At 46.4% G+C, this 23,266-nt stretch overlaps 2 protein-coding genes across 5 annotated transcripts in view; one reads left to right on the forward strand and one right to left on the reverse strand.

Moving 5' to 3' along the window:
• The window catches only part of COPG2 (coatomer protein complex subunit gamma 2), a 37,983-nt gene extending 37,559 nt beyond the window's left edge, over nt 1-424 (forward strand). The window contains exon 24 of the mRNA XM_030216017.1: nt 23-424. Within this exon, the coding sequence (XP_030071877.1) occupies nt 23-153 (131 nt within the window). The 3' untranslated portion in view covers nt 154-424. The remainder of the gene's footprint in view (nt 1-22) is intronic.
• A 2,335-nt stretch (nt 425-2,759) lies between these two features.
• Nucleotides 2,760-23,266, reverse strand: part of MEST — a 65,288-nt gene continuing 44,781 nt past the window's right edge. For all 4 annotated transcript variants that reach the window (XM_030216021.1, XM_030216018.1, XM_030216019.1 and 1 more), the window contains 2 exons: nt 13,024-13,087; nt 2,760-4,683 (listed from right to left, as the gene is read on the reverse strand). In XM_030216021.1, coding sequence (XP_030071881.1) covers nt 4,566-4,683; nt 13,024-13,087 — 182 coding nt within the window. In that variant the 3' untranslated portion in view covers nt 2,760-4,565. The remainder of the gene's footprint in view (nt 4,684-13,023; nt 13,088-23,266) is intronic.

A 23,266-nucleotide genomic window follows, 5' to 3' on the forward strand; every position in this document is an offset into this window, starting at 1 on the left:
CCTGGTCTGTTGTCTTGCACAGGTGTGTATCGCGGTGGGTATGACATCCTGCTGCGGTCCCGGCTTGCTCTGGCAGATGGTGTCACCATGCAGGTGACGGTCAGAAGTAAAGATGAAACACCTGTGGATGTTATTCTTGCCTCAGTTGGTTAAATCACCTCCAGTAAAAGACCAGGAGAAGATATTCCTGTCCCTTCATAGAGGGGAAGAGTGACCAGATGGGTTTGCTACCTTGTGGCAAATTCAGGAAAATGGACACGGGCTCGGACCAAATGGCTTCAGCCAGACTACTGAAAATCCATTCATCAGATGGTCAAGGCTAACAATTACCTGTCAGTGGCCAGTACCTCAGATGTCTGCCTCTGAGCGTAGTTTTTACCCCTTATAATTTAAGTACCCCACCCCCCCCTTTTTCTCTATAGAAGCAAAGAGCAGAAAGAAAGTTACTCTGTATAAGTGATTAAGCTCCTGTTACATTTCCAAGTTCTCTACCACTGTTCCCAAATTTACAGCGGGGGGGGGGGGGGGGGGTCTTTTACTAAAGATTAGTGCATGTTATCTGCAGCAGGGCTTACAGGAATAAAATAGGTCTTATGGAAAATAACATACTGATCTTTACTAAAATAAATGCTGAAAACAATGTTCACTGCACACAAAAAAAACTCAGCTGTGTTTTTGTCAAATTTCATTTTTATTAGCAGAAAATAATATTCCAGTTTCAGGTTTTGCAACTTATTTCAGTAGTTAATAAAGAATTTTTTTTTTCATTAAAAAAGTGTCACTTATTTTGTTTCCTACCTATCCTGCTGGATTAGGGTTACTTCCAGTGCAGTAGCTGTAAAGTGAATAGGGAAAGTGTACTGCTGCTCCACTGACACTTTATGGTCATTGCTGTACCAGAGGAAATGCTGCCCCCCCCCCCCCCCCCCCCCCCCCCCCCCCCAACAATGTCCTGGCCAGAGTCACTGTACAACACCATTATCTCTTTACCTTTGGTTCATGACCATTTGATAAGGTTATACTTAGGGAAGTGAGGGATGTTTATAAAAAAAAAAAAAAAAAGGGGGGGGGAGGAACAACACTGGCTTTAGTACCTGTAAAACAGTGACATCTTGTGGCCCACATTAGAGAACTGCAATAAGCTTAAGGAAGACTTAAGGGCTAAATTGCAAGCTGGCTGTTTGTGCAACATTTGGCTCCAAACAAAAGAAAATATATTTGCATACTCTAAATAGTCATGGTCTTTTGCACCTCCTTGTGGTGGAAAATGGATTGGGGGGGAAGGAAAGATTTTCTCCAAAGTTTTGGAAAAACATTTCCCTGAGAGCACCTCCTAACTGGGTGTGAGCAAGTTTCAAACAGACCAAATTTACACAAGTATTTACTAGCAGTGCAAATTGGCCTCTTAAAGCCAATTTCAGCATCCCTGATTCAAATGCTTCATGGTGTACACAATAGTGTTTTACACATCCTCAAAAGCAAAGAGTAATTGGTATAATTTCCTTCCTATGCAACCCAGTGAGTTACTGAGCGTCTCCTAGTGCTTGATCTGTTTGTCAGGCTTTCTTCTAAGCAGTGGCTCACTCTTTCACATTTACTACCTCATTACATTACAACATTTATATCCCACATTTGCCTCTTGAGTTCATTCAGAAAGAATGAACACAGCCTGGAAAAGTAAACTGGCTTTTTGTGGAAAGGGGACTTGGTATACTGCCTTTCTGAGGTTTTTGCAACTATATTAAAAGCAAGGCAATGGAGGGTTAAGTGACTTGCCCAGAGTCACAAGGAGCTGCAGTTGGAATTGAACTCAGTTCCCCAGGATCAAAGTCCACTGCACTAACCACTAGGCCACTCCTCCACCATGCCTAATACATAGTACTCAATACTAGTTACAGCGCATGCATGAAACTGGACCTCAGTGGATCAGTTCCGCCTGCCTCCTCAGCAGTCTACACTTTCACAAATTTCCTCATTTATTTATATGTTAAAAGAAATCATGTAATAAAAAAAAATACATGTACTTTCTAAACATTCAATAATGGTGCATTTATCTGAATTGAGGATTCACTGCCAATATGAGCTGTGTTTCACTATCAGCTATGCCTCAGTCCAAACATTATGTGAAGACAGATTCCAAGCAGAACAGGACTGCACCCTGAGGCAGCTGATAGCGAAACACAGCCCATGTTGGCAGTGGATCCTCAAAGAAGTACCCCATTATTGAAACTTTAGAGAGGACATAAGAAATAGAATTTTTTTTTTTATTATATAATTTCTTTAACATATAAATGAAGACATTTGTGAAAGGGGAGGCAGGTGACCAGTGGGTGAAATGAGCCACCACTGAGGTCCAGGCTCATTCATGAGCTGTGGCTAGTATCAATAGCACTAGCTCAAGCACTACATGTGTGCAGCAAATGATAGGCTCCTACGGAATTAAAAAACATTGTTGACTCTAAATTTGATTCCTTGTATAAAAAAATGCACTGAATACTTTGGTGGGAAAGTCAAAGCTTTCCACTACGTTGTAGGGGATGGGTACTGCCGATTATTTTGCACCAGCCAGGTTTTAAAGGGGAAAGGTATGCAGAGCACAGCTTGTTCACACCTATGCCCAAAGCACCATTATTCATATACAGCATTAGTTTCCCCAGTATGAGGGGGGAAGCAGAGCATAGACTCCTCAGCTATACCAGGTAGCTCTCCATAAATCTAGCCCAGTTTAGCATTGTAAAGTAAATCATTTTTTCAACCAACAGCTGTTGAGAATCAATCTAGGGGCATAATAACTCTCTGAATGTTTAAAGGACTTGGGTCCAAATTTGGCATGTATGGAAAAAAGAGGCAAATATGAAAATAGGGTAGATCTTGAGCCCCATGCTTCCCCCAGGTTTGAGGCGTAAATACTTTTACACAATGAAACTGTAGCTAGGGAATTGCTTCTTTCAATCTACCTCTCCCAGACACAACTCTAAGGTATGACCCATCCTATCACTGATTGGCTGCATTTTAGTAATTCTAATGTGTATTGCATTTTCTTTGTTGTAAATTCTACTGTGACAAACAGTACAGCTTTCATAATAGGTACTGTAAAATCCATCTTGAAATCTGACAGTGCCAAATAGTTTATTATTACTTAGTTTTATTTTTCATGCTAAACTAACGGAAGGGTCAGGATACTGCTTTAATTTGTCCCCGCTCATCCAAGTCAAACCTACACATGGCGGTGGAAGGAAGAATTTCTTAACTCTTTTATATGCTGTCCTCTGCTTTTATTTTCCTTCCTTTCCAGTTGTAGGCAGCATTGTGTCAAATCTGAGACATACACTCCTATACAATAATGGGTTGATTTTTCTATGCAACATCCTATAACACAAACTCCATTCTGCTCTTACATAAACATGACTAAACATAGCAAAACAAACATTTTAATTACAAACAATTTACTGAGACAGGAGCTTTTGAGGCTGAGTCCAGACTAACATGGCTATCTTGCTGCAGGTTAAGAGAGCTTTTCTTCTCATTGTATTGTCCTATTATTAAAATGACAGGACAAGGTTCACAATGACCTTGTTTCTATGCCAGCTGTGCCGCCTTCACTAAGAAGCCCTACACACTTGTCAATATTCACCCTTTTTTTATTGCTTCAGGAGTTTCTAGAAACCTGCATGCTGAGTAAGATTTATAAAACTATAGTGTTAGTGTCTCTGCCTAAATGATTCTTATAACAGATACAGCCCTACCATCTAGTACATTGGGACCTATTTCTTAAAGGTTCTCACACTTTTTTTTATGGAAAAAAATGTTTAGTAAATAGTCTGTTACAGTACAAAAAAATAAAGCTTTTTCATTTACAAAAGATCTGACATTCTAGCAGACTGAAGGAAAAAATATTTATTTGGTATGGAAGATATGATTAGTAGGCTGTGCCTCTAATTCTGTTCATTCCTTCAATACTTGCAAAATACAATAAACTTCTCTTACAAGAACAGCTGTGCTGGAGGCTGATCTTCTCCCCCTCTTCGAAGAGCATTCTCTTTAAAGGGTACATAGTGTAGATAAGAAATCATGAGCCTTGGGTGTGGAACTGATGGCTCCAGTTCTTCACCCCATTCTGGCTCCAGGCTTGGATACCTGGCAAAGGGGGGAGAAAGAGTCTGCACAGAGAAGATGACTGCCTCCATTTCGCAGCTTGACCTGCCAATAGCCAAGGGTAGATAGTGGAAATTGGACTGCGGGTTAGTAAGATGGTGTTGGAGAGGTAGCATCTTGTGCAAATCAGCAGTATCTAATTTCAGTAAACAATCTTAGTCTGTCCTGTACCATGATCAAGTAAGCAAAAACCTAAATTGTATTTTGTTCATTAAGTGGTTGTAGTGGAGTAGGCAGCGGTTCTCTCATTTAGCAGGGTCCTGCTCTTCTTTTCAAAAGCCTGGAACAAAGTCTCGGAAGGCATCTCAGTACTCAAAGGGGCTGAACTGACACAAAGTGATAGCTGCCACTTACCGCAGCCATCCATTAACAAATGGTAACTGGGAAACAAGACTCCAGGTAGGGTCTGCTTAGAAAGAGTTGATAAAGTTCAAGTATGCATTCAGAAATCCCATGGGATCCTCCAGCTGTGGGTAATGGCTGATGTGATCATCTAAGACAGAGATCGTGGATTTGGGAATTAATTTCCTGTTAGGAGAAAAGACTATATGAATGGCAACTCTGAACCACATGGGTGAAAAACAGTTCACAATACAAAAACATATATACATTAAGGGGAAATGTGCATAAATGGATTTCCTGGTTGCTTTATTTTAGTACTTTGTAAACAGCTTTGACTTACTATATTTTTATTCTTCTAAAAAGCAAGTTCCAAAGGAAGAAAAAATAACCCTAATATTCAACTTAAAAAAATATACATCAGAGAAGATATTCCTAAATGGTATTCATCCAAAACAAAAAACCCCACACCCATCAACTTTACGATTATTATACACCAAGAAACCTTTACAACACAGAACTTTTTACTGAGAACTTTCACACAATACACTACATAAAAATGAGTCAAGTTTATAGAAGGCCATAAATAAATACATTATTAAAAAATCAGCAAACATCCTCCAATTTTTATGTCAATATATTTTTATTCAGATAGGTCAGATCAACAACTTAACTTATAGAATGTTACATGGAGGGGAATAATCGAACGGCGCCGGCGATGTATTTTGGCGGCGCCACAAACAGCTGGCCAGACCCGTATTTTCGAAAAAGATGGCCGGCCATCTTTTGTTTCGATAATACGGTTCCGGCCAGCCAAATGCCTTGGATTTGGCCGGGGTTTGAGATGGCCAGCTTGGTTTTTTAGCGATAACGGAAAGTAATGTCAGCCATCTCAAACCCTGGCCAAATTCAAGGCATTTGGCCGTGGGAGGAGCCAGCATTTTTAATGCACTGGCCCCCCTGACATGCCAGGACACCAACCGGGCTCCCTAGGGGTCACTGCGGTGGACTTTAGAAAAGCTCCCACGTGCATAGCTCCCTTACTTTGGGAGCTGAGCCCCCCAAAACCCACTACCCACAAATGTACTGCACCCACTAAAACTGCTCCAGGGACCTGCATACAGCCTCTAGGACTTATTGCTGCTGTATAACTTTGCCACACCAGTTCACACCTAAAGACTAATCTCTCTGAAAAAGTCCTTTCTTGAAATAACTACGTTTACTCACAGTTAACTGCAGATAAGAGGTTGTGCCCCACTGGCAAAGAGTCCCCTGGTACTAAGATGAGCAGTAGGTCAGAGCTGGCACAATGGTGTACAATGCCCTCTTTCAGCACCATTCAAGGTAAGAACTACGTTCTCTAACGTGGGTAACACAGGAAAGGGAACTAAAACTGTCTTACAAAAATGGCCACTACCGCGTGGACTACAACAGGAAACAAAACACTCTGACCCAGTAAGCAGGGGGAAAGCACCAGGGGAGTACAGACTACCAACTACCAATACCTACACCCACCACAATGCATTGCTGATGTGACTCTGCAGTGCAAACAAACAAACAGAAAAGGTGTCACACTCACCCCAGAGCCACATCACAAGCAGAAAAAGGCTGTCGGAGGACAGAACACATTCTGCTGTCATGGAGGTGGGTACGGCACTTGAGGCTGGCATACAGGCTGGCAAAAAAGGTTTTTATTTTTATTAGTATGGGAGGGGGTTGGTGACCACTGGGGGAGTATGGGGAGGTCATACCCCATTCCCTCCAGTGGTCATCTGGTGAGTTGGGGCACCTTTTTGAGGCTTGGTCGTGAAAATTAAAGGACCGAGTAAACCCAGCGAAATACTGCTTAACGCCGTTTTTATTTTTCCATTATTGGCAAAAGCCGGCTATCTGGTAGCCACGCCCATACCCGCCCATGTCCTTCAGGTAACGGAGAAGGTACCAAATCACGAATGACCAATGAATGCCACCACTTATGTGATGATTTCTTGGCAGGTGGGTGGATGGCTGAATTGGCCACAGGACAGCCACCTGACTGAAAACTTAGTGTGGGATTCAAAATTGAGTTCATGGGTGCAGTAGGCAAGTGACCTACTGATTTTACCAAAATTCCGCAGCACGACTTATCTTCCACTAATGTCGCTACACTCACATAACTCCTCTTAAGCCACTGAAAAATAAATGTGTCTAAGCAGTGTACAAAAAAATATTTGGGAAGGAAAGAAGGAATTAATAGGAGGCTTATTCTGTCTAAGACAAGTATTGTTTCTGGAAGCATCTATTACAGTCATTCATAAGGAAACTACAAAATCACTATCCCGTGTGCTTGTGTTCACTGTCCTCTTTAGAACCTTTCAGCAGCACAGGAAAGGTTAAATTAGGCCTTACCTGCTAATTTGCTTTCCTTTACTCCCTCCGGACCGGCCCAGAATGTGACTGATGGGTTGTGCACGCCTTCCAGCAGGTGGAGACTGAGAAAAGACTGTGACTCTAGAGAGCCAATAAGAGCCCTTGCCAGACAGAGAAAGATCCAGTAATAGAGTACCAAAGCAGAAGAAAGAAAAAACACCAAACATCTGTGCATCCAAAAACCTGAGCAGCCACCGGCACCTTGCCAACCAAGGGTGAGTGCCTGAAACAAACAGCCAAAGTTTGGACAGTATTGTTTCTACAACTTTTACGTGCCTTTTTATTCATTTTGAGTGCCTGAAACAAACAGCCAAAGATTGGACAGTATTGTTTCTACAACTTTATATGTGTGCCTTCTTATGCAGTATTCACTGAAACATATTAGAGAAGTAAACTAGCAACACAGCTCCAAACAACCAAACAATGAACCAACCAACCCTTGAAAAAACAAATCCGATATCTGCAGGGAGGGATCTGGGCCGGTCCGGAGGGAGTAAAGGAAAGCAAATTAGCAGGTAAGGCCTAATTTAACCTTCCTTAGCCTCCCTCCGGACCGGCCCAGAATGTGACTGATGGGAAGTAACAAAGCAGTACCATTATGGGAGGGACCCTAGCAGCCCCGCCGACAACACGCGCTCGCCAAAAGCCACCCGTCGACGACTGAGAACATCCAAACGGTAGTGCTTAGAGAATGAATGCAAGGACGACCAGGTAGCCGCCCTACAAATGTCCTCTGGAGGTACCAGACAACGCTCCGCCCACGAAGCTGCCTGACCTCTCGTCGAATGAGCTTTAACATGCTCTGGAACGGATTTCCCAGAAAGCAGATAGGCTGAAGCAATCATTTCCTTGAGCCACCGAGAAATTGTAGGCTTAGATGCCATCAGCCCCTTACGCGCACCTCCAATCAAAAGGAACAACCGATCCGATCTGCGAAATTCATCTGTAGACTTAATATAGTGCTTCAAGACCCGCTTGACATCCAAGCACTTCAATCTCCGCTGTTCCTCCGCACCGGAGAAAGAACCCAACACAGGCAAAACCACCGGTTGAGAAACATGAAACCGAGATACCACCTTGGGAAGAAAGGATGGAACCGGTCGTAACACTACACGATCGGAACAGAACTCCAAAAATGGAGACCTACACGACAAAGCCTGTAACTCAGAAACTCGCCTAGCCGAAGCAACGGCCACCAAAAACACGGTCTTAAGAGTCAAATCCTTTAAAGTACAAGATGCCAAAGGCTCAAAAGGAGGCTTGGTAAGAACCGAAAGCACTACATTCAGATCCCATGGAGGAAACGAACACTGAGAGGGAGGACGAAGAAGATTAACTCCCTTGAGAAAACGCACGACATCCGGATGACTGGCCAATGACGTCCCTTTGATGCGACCTCGAAAACACGTCAAAGCCGCAATCTGCACCTTAAGAGAAGACAAGGCCAACCCCTTGTCAAACCCTCGCTGCAAAAAATCCAAAACCTGCGGCACTGTAGCCCGAAAAGGCGACAGACTACGCTCCGTACACCAACTCTCAAAAATCCTCCAAGTACGCACATAACTCAGAGAAGTGGAACGCCGCCGAGACCGCAGCATTGTAGCAATGACCGGTGCAGAGAGACCTCTTTTAGTCAACCTAGCCCTCTCAAGAGCCATGCCGTAAGACAGAATCGACCCGGATCCGGATGAACGACCGGACCCTGCGACAAGAGATCTTGCGTAACCGGAAGCTTAAAGGGAAGATCGGCCAGAAGACGTCGAAGGTCGGCATACCACGGCCTGCGGGGCCAATCCGGCGCCACCAGAATTAGGCGACCCTTGTGACTCTCTACCTTCTGAAGCAGACGCCCGATCAAAGGCCAAGGCGGAAATGCATACATCAGCCCATCCGGCCAGGATTGAAGAAGCGCGTCCACTGCAATCGCTTTGGGATCTCTGCGACGACTGTAGAACAGAGGCAACTTTGCATTGGCCGCGGACGCCAACAGATCCATCTTGGGGACTCCCCAGCGATCTACCAACATCCGAAACGCCATGTCGCTGAGCGCCCACTCTCCGGGATCGAGCATGTGACGACTGAGAAAGTCTGCCTGAACGTTTAGCACCCCTGCTACGTGAGCCGCTGAGAGAGCCACCAGATTGACTTCCGCCCACTTTAGAAGCAATGACGCGTCTCGCTCCAACGGAAGGCTCCTCGTCCCTCCTTGCCGATTGATGTACGACACCGCTGTGGCATTGTCCGACATGACTCGCACCGCCCGACCGGTGAGCAGCGGAAGGAAACTCCAAAGCGCCAGACGGATTGCCCTGGTTTCCAACAAGTTGATCGAACACCTGGACTCCGGAAGGGACCACAGACCTTGAGCCACCTTCCCCTGACAATGAGCTCCCCAGCCTTGAAGACTGGCATCCGTCGTTACCACTATCCAGTCGGGCTGATCCCGAGGCATACCTTTGGCCAAGTTGACCTCCTGAAGCCACCAGCGCAGACTGGCTCTTACTGGCAATGACAGCGGCAGCCTGTGAAGAAGGGACCCGGTCTGGGACGACCATCTGGATAGGAGGGACCTCTGCAGGGGCCTCATGTGAGCTCTGGCCCAGGGTACAGTCTCTATTGTCGCCGCCATGAGCCCTAGCACCTGAAGGTAATCCCTTGCCGATGGACTGGGTTTCTGCAAGAAAAGCCGAATCTGAGATTGCAATTTCAGCACGCGAGCCGCCGGAAGAAACACACGGCCCTGCTGTGTATCGAAGAGGACCCCCAGATACTCTAAGGACTGAGAAGGCTGAAGACGACTCTTTTGCATATTGACTACCCAACCTAGATGCTGCAAAAACTCGACTACCCGAGCCGTGACCTGGACGCTCTCGTGGAATGACTTTGCCCGAATCAACCAGTCGTCCAAATAAGGATGGACTAAAATACCTTCTGCTCTGAGAGCTGCCGCGACAACTACCATGACCTTGGTAAAGGTGCGGGGAGCGGTCGCAAGCCCGAAGGGAAGTGCTCGAAACTGAAAATGATGGCCCAGAATAGCAAACCGCAGAAACCGCCGATGAGCCGGGCGAATGGGAATATGAAAATAGGCTTCTGTAAGGTCTAGAGAAGTCAGAAACTCCCTGGCCCGCACCGCCACAATGACAGACCGAAGAGTTTCCATCCGAAACGAGGGGACTCAGAGCTCGGTTGACCGCTTTGAGATCTAAAATCGGACGAAAGGAAACGTCCTTTTTGGGCACCAGAAAATAAATGGAATAACGACCCTGTCCCCTCTCTGCTGCCGGCACCGCAGAAATCGCTCGCAGCTCCAGCAACCTGCGAAGAGTAAGCCGGACCGCTGCGGCCTTGACGCGAGACCGGCAAGGTGATTGCAGGAAGGCATCTGACAAGGGACGCGCAAACTCTAAAGCGTACCCGTCTCGGATAACTTCTAAGACCCACTGATCTGAAGTAATATGGGCCCACCTCTCTTGAAACTGCGCCAACCGAGCGCCGACCTGGATGAGAGGCTGGACCCGCACACCTTCATTGATGAGTCCGGGAGGCGGAGGAGAAAGAACCCCCGGGCCCCTCGACCTCCTCGACGACCTCCCCGAAAGGACTGAGTTCTTTGGGAGAATCTAGACCGAAGACCTTGAAAACCTCTGTTAGGACGAAAACGACGGAAATCACGACCTCTGCTACGAGCTGAGAACTGCCCGCGCCCCGAACCTCTAGGGCGATCCTCCGGCAACCGCGGAACTTTAGCTTCCCCTAGGCTACATACCAATTTATCCAACTCCGGACCAAACAAAAAGGAACCCTTAAAGGGAAACTTGGAAAGTTTAGACTTGGAGGCCGCATCCGCTGACCAACCACGCAGCCACAGAGTACGGCGAGCAGCCACTGAGAAAGCCATAGACTTTGAAGAGGCCCGCAACAAATCATACATAGCATCCGCCAAAAAAGCTGAAGCCATCTCCAGCTTAGCCACGTCATGATCAATAGCGGCGAGATCATCCGAAGAACGGTCTAAAATCCTCTCGGACCACCGAAAACTCGCCCTTGCGACCAGAGAACCACAAATAGCAGCCTGCACTGCTAGAGCTGAAACATCAAAGGCATTCTTCAGGAGGGTCTCAATCCGACGCTCCTGAGGATCCCGCAGAGCTGTGCCACCATCTACCGGCACCGTGTTACGCTTAGTCACCGCGGAGACAACTGCGTCCACTACAGGGGAACTTAAAAGCTCTTTATCGGAATCCGGAACCGGGTAAAGCCTGCTCATGGCCCTTGCAAGCCGAAAACCCGAGTCCGGACGCTCCCACTGAGCCTGGACCACATCCCTAATGTCCTGATGCATGGGAAACGACCTACCAGACCTGCGGACTCCTTTGATCAACAAGTCCACCTTCCTAGGCTCCGCCACCGCACTATCATCATCCTCAAAACGGAGAGTAGCAGAAACCTGGGAAATAAGCTCCTGAAGGTCATCCTTATGAAAGATTCTAACCACTGAGGGATCCTCTCCCACTGGAAGGGCTTCCTCTGTATCACCTGGATGAGAAAATTCCTCAGATAAATCCTCCTCAGGTAACCAAGAATCCTCTGCCAGGGTAGGGAACTCCTGCTCAGGCTCAAAGAAATTATCCTGCTCTGCCTGCCCACATGGCTTAAAGCGTTTCACAGTCACAGAAGAAGCCTCCACAGAACTCCTTACTGGAGGTTCAGCAGGAGCAGCCTGCTGCAGTAAGAAAGCCTGATACATCTGAAGTACAAAGGCAGGAGGGAAACCAGCTGTCCCCTGAGATAGAACCATAGCTGGAGCAGCTGGCAGTGAAACCAGGGGATCCCGAGACAGATCAGAGCGGGTCATATCCAAAATGGCGGACGTTCCCGCCAAAACCGGTAGCGAGGGAACGGGGGACACAACCGCCTTACCGCTACCTGAATCGGACCCCCCAGACAGCGGAACTACCGGCGCCGACAATACAGACGGTCCTGCACCCTGCTCCTGCAAAATGTCCACCGCAGTACAAAATTTACACACCCCACTCGATGCGAGGCCCCGGCGCTGACAAACCGAACACCGCCGCAACTTTTCCGACATTGCAAACAGCTGATGAGGTAAATAAAACTCCGGCGCGAAAACGAAAGTAAAATCGCTAACAGTGCTAAAGATAGAACCGGAGCTGCTCTGCTTGCTCAATCTCAATTAGAAAAAACAGCACCCTGACAGCAATTACAGACTCAAAGCCTGGATTGCTGTAGTTCCATTATCTTTATTGCTCCATTTATAGCAGCTGCCTCTCCCTTGCCTCAACAGTTCTTAAACAGAAAGAGCTGGAGGGAACTCACTTCAGTCAGACTGTTCCTGACAACAGTCTGCTATACAAAACAGCAGAAATAGGCACCAAATGCTGTTACTTCAGGGAGGTTTAGGGGGGAGGGACTCCTCGAGTGTGGCACCCCCAGGGCAAATAGAGGACCCCACGGACCTCAGCCCCTAACAAGCAGGTTTTTTTTTTTTTTGTAAAATGCACAGAATAAATAATCTGAACCTTTCAGCAGAAAAATGAAATGATTCAAAATCACTAAGCCAGAATAGACCAGAAAAAAGGAATGAGACTGAAGGACTCACCACCTTCCACCTGCTGGAGACTGAGATTACTGGATCTTTCTCTGTCTGGCAAGGGCTCTTATTGGCTCTCTAGAGTCACAGTCTTTTCTCAGTCTCCACCTGCTGGAAGGCGTGCACAACCCATCAGTCACATTCTGGGCCGGTCCGGAGGGAGGCTAAGGAAATTTGTTTTTGTTTTCATCTTCTACACAGTGAACATTCACAATTAAAATTCAAGAAAGTCACACTGTTCTGATGCCATAGAAGAGCCCTGTGTAAATTCACGGTTCAGGACTCACCCTTCTGATCTTTGGATGAACCGGCAGTTACTGAGATACTAACTACTGTGTCCACAGTACTTAACACTCACAACAAAGACACCAGATAGGAATATTTCATTATTTTATGGCCCAAATGATCTTTTGGAAGCAAAGCCAGATTTAACAATTCCCTTACACATATCATACCATGGCCATTTATACACATGCAATAATGTATCCTTTGTACAAACACAGTACCTGTAAAGTGCCAGAAACGCAGGATGAGGGTTCACAGGATCCAACGGTCCGTAGATGAAATGTACTAGAAAAAAAAATAATGAAATGGATTAGGATCAGCAAATATACAAGAACTAGAAAATACATGAATGGTGGTTGTGGCTAAAGCAGAGATCTGTGAGTGAGGCCTAAGTTCAAGTACCTCATCTATATACCCCTTTCCAACTCACTCTTTGGCCTTTGGGGTTAAATTGCAAGATGGGTTGCTTTCAGCAGAGAACTGGAGGAGTATTTCATTTTATCTGCAGGAGGCACCCACGCCCCACATTCTCCCGCTGCTCTTGCTTTCATTCTATCTACGGGAGGTGGCCACGTTAACACCCCCTTTCCTGACAGAAGGGAAGGAGTTGGTCTGATTCAGAAAATCAGAACACTGGGAAGAACCACTCTTGCCCAGCTGCTAGCAGTATGTCTTGTGGAACCTGGACCGCCCAGCGGTTGAGTACAAAGAAGTGCTGGCCTCGTCCTCCAGCAACCTCTGGGGCTTAGCCTTCCCCAGATCTTTTAACAACTTCTCCAATTCCTCAAAAAAATGAAGTTTCCTCCTAAATGAAAGTCTGCTGAGCTTTAGAGGCCTGTCTGCCAACCAGTTCAAGAGCCACAGAAGTCACCTAACAAACTGACCACCATACCCATGGCCGAGGTCCTAAGCCAATCACAGAAAGCATCCATCACACGGCCAAGCTCGCTTCCAGGTGAGCTGCTCTCTGCAGATCTTGATACTCCTCCTCCTCCTGCAAGTCAACTGGAGTCTGCTGCACCCAAAGTAGACAAGTCCTGGATGCAAAAGCATTTCATAGTGTTGCCTGGAGGCCCAAGGCTGAAACAAAGGCCTGCCTTAATCCTTCAAAGTTGCACCACTTTCCACAGAAATGGTTGTCTTAGTAACTGATGTCACCAAGGCTTCAGCTTTATTTTTCCCCTCTGGAACCAAAGGGTTGAACTTACCGTAGTCCTACCCAAATGGAAACTGGCTTTGGGGTGTCCCACTGCACTGTGATTATGGCTCAAATTGTTTGGTAGATGGGAAAGGCATTAGTGGGTTTGCATATACCCTCCAGAATAGATCTCCTACAGTCCCTGCTCCTTGCACTGGAGACTCAGAGATAATAAGTGCTTCCAACACCTGTGTTACAATAACTAATAGCTCTTCCCTCTGAAAGAGCTTGACTTCATCCCCTTCTGCTATTGGTAGTTGTTCATCCTCCAAGGGATCCATTACTGAAGTCCCCCGGAGGCCCTCACACGTTCCAAGCCCCCATCAGAGAGTACCGACTATGCCTACCAGTCTCCTCTGGGGTCCAGATGTAGTCTTTTGGCCTGTGCGGCCTCTATGAACCTCGAACCCACTGATCGCTTGCTTGAGTCTGGGGAGAACCATGAGCCTACCTCAGCAGATATGCCCCATGGAGGAGAATTCATTTGGTGGAAAAAGAATCCTCCTGACTCAAAGGTCCAGCAAAATTGACTGCAGCTCCTGACAAGCCCCCCCCCCCCCCCCCCCCCCAGGCTATGAGATTTTCTGTCAAATGTTCCAGGGCAAAGGGTAGGAGAGAACAAGTCTGAGCACCCAGGAATGGAAGATCTAAGATGACCTTCACTTGCATGCTTTCTGCCCTCTCTACAAGCTCTGTGAAGTTCTGCACCCCCCCCCCCCCCAATCATCATCAGCGCCAGCTGCCTTCTAAATCCTTGGGGTACCCATCAGATGTGCCCTTCATGGGATCTCCGTCTCCTGTTAATACATTTGGAACTTGGAACAATTTAGGTACTTAGCTCTCAAAGCCTAAACCCTATGAAAATGGAGCCATATGCAAGAGGCTGGCTCAGCCAAGACTCATCCCCTCCCACGAGGTATTGTCCTGTGGCCTCTCAAAACAGAACAGCTCTTAAGTAGGCAAACAGACTAATGTGATTAAATGAACATAGATAAGGCTTCTATTCTTACCTATTAAATTATTTTATTTTCTAGCTAGTTAAGGGTTGTTAGAGGGTAAAAATATCAGTGCTTAACAGCGTTTTGGTTGAACAGGTATTATATATTGCTGGGTACATTTTCTGATTGAATCAAATATGTACACGGAAGTCAGCAGCAGAAAAACACTCAGTGGAAAACAAAGACAATCCATAAAAGGAGTTCGAGTATTAGGGAAAGTGGTATTTTTCAAGTGTTTAACTATTGTAAAAATTTTCTTGCATCAGGGGTGTTTTATCAGTGTTTACCTGTTGAAACCTAAAATCAGAAACCCTAAATATAGGCAAACATGGTCAGATGGAAGAGAGAAGAAGGAATGAGAACACAAACCACAGGGGGTGGGGGGGAAGCGATGCTAAATGAGGCAGTGACTCTGCAATGTTATAGGATATGAACCCATTGCTACTCTGCTCTCCCCATCTTCCAAAAATGCCTGCCTTCAGATTTCTATCAGGGTGTCCTCAAATTACCCCCACTCTCCACAGCTTTTAATAAACATCCCAGTGTTTGTCAGCTACAGCTCATGTACCACTACGTGGCACACGCCCAGTGGTGGCATGCTCTGAACTGGAAAACCAGCCCCTATACCCCATAATGCAGCCATGGTTTCCCATCTTGAAGCCCATGCTGCAGTATTTCTATCTATGCTCGTAGATTCAGCTTTGGAGTAACCTGGCATTGCTACCAGTAGTACACGCAGTGAAGAACTCCAGCCCTCTGATCTTCTGTCAATACACTTGGCATCTTCTTCCTATGCCGCCCAAACTAATGAGTTTTAGGTGTTGGAACACATGAGCTAGAGCAGCTGCTGCTGGGTATCTCCCTGCAGAGCTGAATGATGCACAAAAGAAAAGAAGATGTTAATTTTAGTACTAAGCTCTCATCCAAAACCTTGCCAGTTCAACCAACGAGATATGAAAGACAAGAGAACAAGCAGTTCTCTGGCAGCACAACGCAGGCAACAGGGCCAAGCTCCAATACAATCCTAAAAGAGGTCACTTTAGAAGATGTTCATGGCATTTACACACTGGGACGGATTCTATATAAGGCGTCTAAAAAAATCCACGCAGTAAACATTTCCAGCTAAGCGTATTCTATAAGCAGCACCTAGACTTAGGCACAGTATACATAATAAGCTTAGTTGATACCCCAGTGCCTAAAACTACACACATCCATTTACACCAATGAAAATAAGGTGCAATTCCCAGTGCATATATTTACGCTCACTGGGCCATATTCTATAACTACGCACGTAAATGTAGAAACACCCATTTCCCTGCCCCCTTTGAACTGCAAAACAAAAAAAAACAAAAAGGCACACAACTGCTTACAAAACAGTAGATAAAAAACAACAAAGCAGTGGAATCAAATGCATTTATTGGAACAATACCCGACGTGGCCATGTTTCGCCCTCAGGCCGCGTCAGGGGTATAAACTATAAAAACAAAACACAAGTATAAAAACATGTATAACCATACATATTAACAATGTCATAAGCATGATTCAACTAATAAAAGGCAATTATTTAAAAAAAGAGATTCAACATATATAAAACAATCCTTTAAAATTTCTAAAAAACAACATGTATAGACATACATGATATCATCTGTAAAACAAATATTTATAATTATCATTAAAATCATACATCACATAAAATTTTTTTATCAGAACATCTACAATTACTCACATCACATTTATAACTCTCAATAAAAAATGTTAAGATCATACAATTAGAATCAAAACATTTCAATGAAGAGGGGAAGAAATTTCTTTATACATACCTATCAAAAGTGTATGTAAATATATCATACACACTAGTAGTTCCAAAAATCTAGTTCTACACAGATATAAAAACAAAAAATAAAAGTATCATTAGACAAGATGCATATCTAAATGTACACAAAACTTTTAAAAGACTCTAGACATTCTAGTTTCTCCACTGATATTCTTAACACAAAACCAAAAAAACTCCTTAGAAATAAATAACCAGTCCACATTACTGCTAGAGGCAGGAAACAGTTCACTGAATAAAAGACTTCTCACAAAAATATAACAGAGGAAGCACTGCAAGCACTCAATCTTAAAAACAACATCTAGTACGTCTCCATCAGATCACAGCTAGACTCCCTACATATTCCAAAGATGTGCAAGATGAACAGAAATAAAGCAAACACTTACCCACTTATCTGCTACTTCCAACTAAACTGATATGCATTAAAATGTCTAGAGTCTTTTAAAAGTTTTGTGCACATTTAGATATGCTTCTTGTCTGATGATACTTTTATTTTTTGTTTTTATATCTGTGTAGAACTAGATTTTTGGAACTACTAGTGTGTATGATATATTTACATACACTTTTGATAGGTATGTATAAAGAAATTTCTTCCCCTCTTCATTGAAATGTTTTGATTCTAATTGTATGATCTTAACATTTTTTATTGAGAGTTATAAATGTGATATGAGTAATTGTAGATGTTCTGATAAAAAATTTTATGTGATGTATGATTTTAATGATAATTATAAATATTTGTTTTACAGATGATATCATGTATGTCTATACATGTTTTTTTAGAACTCTTAAAGGATTGTTTTATATATGTTGAATCTCTTTTCTTAAATAATTGCCTTTTATTAGTTGAATCATGCTTATGACATTGTTAATATGTATGGTTATACATGTTTTTATACTTGTGTTTTGTTTTTATAGTTTATACCCCTGACGCAGCCTGAGGGCGAAACGTGGCCACGTCGGGTATTGTTCCAATAAATGCATTTGATTCCACTGCTTTGTTGTTTTTTATCTACCCTTTGAACTGCATGCATTAGAATTTAGGCGCAATTCATTGCAGAATATGCTTAATGAGCTGTGTGTGTAAATTCTAATTATTGCTTGTTAGGTGCCGTTATTAATGCTGAGTAGCTTCTTAAGCCACGTTACGTGTGTTGTTATGGAATGCGCTGAGGATCTCCCACATCACTGATCACGAATGCCACACACTGCCACCCTGGTGGTATACTTGCCAGGCAGCCATGGACTGAATGGGTATGGAAAGCGTATTGCTTTTTCAGCTGTCTAGACCAGTGTTTCCCAAGTCAGTCCGTCCTGGAATACTCCCTTGCCAGTCAGGTTTTCAGGATATCTACAATGAATATGCATGAGATTAATTTGCATATACTGCCTCCATTGTATGCCAGTCTCTATCCTGAAAACCCGGCTGGCAAGGGAGTTCTCTAGGACTGACTTGGGAAACACTGGTCTAGACCATCCTACTGAAAAGGACAGTGGCACAGTCATGCCACTCCTGCGTAGGAGAAGACTGTGTTAGGATGCAGGCATGTGTGCATGTGATGCTTTGTCATATATGCATAGCGGTAAGTATGCAAAAGGGACTTATACATATACCGGTTAACTCGCGTCTTGACAGGTAACTGATCATTTTCAGTGGTAATTAAATAGTCACTGTCACTGAAACTGCCCAGTTAGCACCGAAAATAAATCTGGCGATGTTGGGGGCATTCCGGGGGTGTGACCTATTAAGTCCCAATATACAAAATTTAAACAGCCAAATAAGGCCACATAAAAGTCAGGCCTATCTTTGCCTGCTAAGCCATAGCCAATTAAGTCTGAATATTGGAATCGCAATCCTTGGTAAAAAGATCATTTCTTCTAATGAAGAAACTTGTTTTCTATTAGGAAATATTTTGATTTATCTAGGTTTGTTCTGATAGTGCAGGCTCTGTTGCTGTCTCAGTTGGATTATAGAGGTGCGGTAGCCGTGTTAGTCCACTTTTAAAGGTAATCAATAGAAATAAAACAAAATAAAACATGGAAAAGGTTAATACTTATAGTAATAATGCTTATGTAGGCTGCGCAAAAGCCATGTATAAGATTAGAATATTCAAAATACGATACGACTCATCTTTGCTGCCAGAAAATTTAATAGGGCGACTCCTTTATTTACTCAGTTGCATTGGTTTCCAGATGAGGCCTGTGTAAAATTCAAAATCTATATGATGGTTTTCAAAATACTTTATGGGATAGCCCCTGCATATTTAGGGGCCCTTTTACCAAGCTGTGGGGGAAAAAAGGCCCTGTGCTGCTGGCGGGGGACATTTTTCCCACGCGCCATTGCCCTTTTAACCGCAGCAGGTAAAAAGACCCCATGCGACAGAAGGCCCTTACCGTCACCCACTGAGGTGGCGATAAGGGCTCCTGTGCTAACCCAGCAGTAACCAGGCAGCGTGTGGTGATGCCCAATTACTGCCAGGCATTGGAGCTGACTCTGTGGGTGCTTGAGCACCCCCAATATTGAGAAAGGGTATGATACATACCTGTAGCAGTTGTTCTCCGAGGACAGCAGGCTGATTGTTCTCACGACTGGGGTGACGTCCGCGGCAGCCCCCACCAACCGGAAATAAGCTTCGCGGGACGGTCGACACGCAGGGCACGCCCACCGCGCATGCGCGGCCGTCTTCCCGCCCGTGCGCGACCGCTCCCGCCAGTTGAATGACTAGCAAAAAATATGAAATACACAACTCCAAAGGGGAGGAGGGAGGGAAGGTGAGAACAATCAGCCTGCTGTCCTCGGAGAACAACTGCTACAGGTATGTATCATACCCTTTCTCCGAGGACAAGCAGGCTGCTTGTTCTCACGACTGGGGTATCCCTAGCTCTCAGGCTCACTCAAAACAAGAACCCAGGTCAATTGAACCTCGCAACGGCGAGGAAACAACAGAAATTGACCTACGAAGAACAACTAACTGAGAGTGCAGCCTGACCAGAATAAATTCGGGTCCTGGAGGGTGGAGTTGGATTTACACCCCAAACAGATTCTGCAGCACCGACTGCCCGAACCGACTGTCGCGTCGGGTATCCTGCTGGAGGCAGTAATGTGATGTGAATGTGTGGACAGATGACCACGTCGCAGCCTTGCAAATCTCTTCAATAGTGGCTGACTTCAAGTGGGCCACTGACGCTGCCATGGCTCTAACACTATGAGCCGTGACATGACCCTCAAGAGTCAGCCCAGCCTGGGCGTAAGTGAAGGAAATGCAATCTGCTAGCCAATTGGAGATGGTGCGTTTCCCGACAGCGACCCCTAGCCTGTTAGGGTCGAAAGAAACAAACAATTGGGCGGACCGTCTGTGGGGCTGTGTCCGCTCCAAGTAGAAGGCCAATGCTCTCTTGCAGTCCAATGTGTGCAACTGACGTTCAGCAGGGCGGGTATGCGGCCTGGGGAAGAATGTTGGCAAGACAATTGACTGGTTAAGATGGAACTCCGACACCACCTTCGGCAGGAACTTTGGGTGGGTGCGGAGCACTACTCTGTTGTGATGAAATTTGGTATATGGAGCATGAGCTACTAGGGCTTGAAGCTCACTGACCCTACGAGCTGAAGTAACTGCCACCAAGAAAATGACCTTCCAGGTCAAGTACTTCAGATGGCAGGTATTCAGTGGCTCAAAAGGAGGTTTCATCAGCTGGGTGAGGACGACGTTGAGATCCCATGACACAACAGGAGGCTTGATAGGGGGCTTTGACAAAAGCAAGCCTCTCATGAATCGAACGACTAAAGGCTCTCCAGAGATGGCTTTTCCTTCCACACGATAATGGTAAGCACTAATCGCACTAAGGTGATTCCTTACTGAGTTGGTCTTGAGGCCAGACTCTGATAAGTGCAGAAGGTATTCAAGCAGGTTCTGTGCAGGGCAAGAACGAGGTTCTAGGGCCATGCTCTCACACCACACGACAAACCTCCTCCACTTGAAAAAGTAACTCTTTTTAGTGGAATCCTTCCTAGAGGCAAGCAAGACCCGGGAGACACCCTCAGACAGACCCAACGCAGTGAAGTCTACGCCCTCAACATCCAGGCCGTGAGAGCCAGAGACTGGAGGTTGGGGTGCAGCAACGCTCCGTCGTTCTGCGAAATGAGAGTCGGAAAACACTCCAATCTCCACGGTTCTTCGGAGGACAACTCCAGAAGAAGAGGGAACCAGATCTGGCGGGGCCAAAAGGGCGCGATCAGAATCATGGTGCCGCGGTCTTGCTTGAGCTTCAGTAAGGTCTTCCCCACCAAAGGTATGGGAGGATAAGCATACAGGAGGCCGGTCCCCCAATGGAGGAGAAAGGCATCCGACGCTAGCCTGCCGTGTGCCTGAAGTCTGGAACAGAACAGAGGCAGCTTGTGGTTGGTCTGAGAGGCGAAAAGGTCCACCGAGGGGGTGCCCCACGCTCGGAAGATCTTGCGTACCACTCTGGCATGGAGCGACCACTCGTGCGGTTGCATGACTCTGCTCAGTCTGTCGGCCAGACTGTTGTTTACGCCTGCCAGGTACGTGGCTTGGAGGAGCATGCCGAACCGACACGCCCAACGCCACATCCCGACGGCCTCCTGGCACAGGGGGCGAGATCCGGTGCCCCCCTGCTTGTTGACGTAATACATTGCAACCTGATTGTCTGTCCGAATTTGGATAATTTGACAGGACAGCCGATCTCTGAAAGCCTTCAGTGCGTTCCAGATCGCTCGGAGCTCCAGGAGGTTGATCTGCAGATCCTTTTCCTGGAGGGACCACAGACCCTGAGTGTGGAGCCCATCGACATGGGCTCCCCACCCCAGGCGAGATGCATCCGTCGTCAGCACTTTCGTGGGCTGCGGAATTTGGAATGGACGTCCCAGGGTCAAATTGGTCCGGATGGTCCACCAGAGCAGTGAAGTGCGGCAACTGGTGGAGAGGCGGATGACATCTTCTAGATTCCCGGTGGCTTGAAACCACTGGGAAGCTAGGGTCCATTGAGCAGATCTCATGTGAAGACGAGCCATGGGAGTCACATGAACTGTGGAGGCCATATGACCCAGAAGTCTCAACATCTGCCGAGCTGTGACCTGCTGAGACGCTCTGGTCTGCGAAGCCAGGGCCAAGAGATTGGTAGCCCTCGCTTCGGGAAGGTAGGCCTGAGCCGTCTGGGTATTCAGCAGCGCTCCTATGAATTCCAGAGACTGAGTAGGCTGGAGATAGGACTTTGGGTAATTTATCACAAACCCCAGCAGCTCCAGAAGTTGAATAGTGCACTGCATGGACCGGAGGGCTCCTGCCTCCGAGGTGCTCTTGACCAGCCAATCGTCGAGATATGGGAACACGTGCACTCCCAGCTTGCGTAGATACGCCGCCACCACCACGAGGCACTTTGTAAACACTCGTGGGGCAGAGGCGAGCCCAAAGGGCAGCACACAATACTGAAAGTGCCGTGCGCCCAGGCGGAATCTGAGATACTGTCTGTGAGCTGGCAGTATCGGGATGTGAGTGTATGCGTCCTTTAAATCCAGGGAACATAGCCAATCGTTTTTCTGAATCATTGGCAGAAGGGTGCCCAAGGAAAGCATCCTGAACTTTTCTTTGACCAGGAATTTGTTCAGGCCTCTCAGGTCTAGGATGGGACGCATCCCCCCTGTTTTCTTTTCCACAAGGAAGTACCTGGAATAGAATCCCTGCCCTTCCTGCCCGGGTGGTACGGGCTCGACCGCATTGGCGCTGAGAAGGGCGGAGAGTTCCTCTGCAAGTACCTGCTTGTGAAGGGAGCTGAAAGACTGAGCTCCCGAAGGACAATTTGGAGGCAGGGAGGCCAAATTCAGGGCGTATCCGCACCGCACTATTTGGAGAACCCACTGGTCGGAGGTTATGAGAGGCCACCTTTGGTGAAAAAATTTTAACCTCCCTCCGACCGGCAGATCGTCCGGTACGGACACTTGTAGGGCGGCTATGTTCCCGTGGATCCAGTCAAAAGCCCGTCCCCGGCTTTTGCTGTGGAGGCGCAGGGGGCTGCTTAGGCGCACGCTGTTGACGAGAACGAGCGCGCTGGGGCTGTCCCTGTGCCTGGCGAGGCCTTCGGGCCGGCTGGTTGTACCTACGCTTTGCAAAAGAATAGGGTGCAGCCTGCCGTGCCCGGGAAAAACGCCCACCCGTGGGGGCGGGTGCTGAAGGCGCCCGGTGGGAGAGCTTGTCGAGAGCGGTTTCCCGCTGATGCAGTTGGTCCACCATCTGCTCGACCTTCTCACCGAAAATGTTATCCCCCCGGCAAGGGACGTCAGCCAGTCTCTGCTGGGTGCGGTTGTCCAGGTCAGAGGCACGCAGCCATGAGAGCCTGCGCATCACTATACCTTGGGCCGCAGCACGAGATGCCACGTCACAGGTGTCAAAAATCCCCCTGGACAGGAACTTTCTGCACGCCTT

Source organism: Microcaecilia unicolor, chromosome 10 (assembly GCF_901765095.1).
Source record: "Microcaecilia unicolor chromosome 10, aMicUni1.1, whole genome shotgun sequence".
Classification (NCBI taxonomy): Eukaryota; Metazoa; Chordata; class Amphibia; order Gymnophiona; family Siphonopidae; genus Microcaecilia; species Microcaecilia unicolor.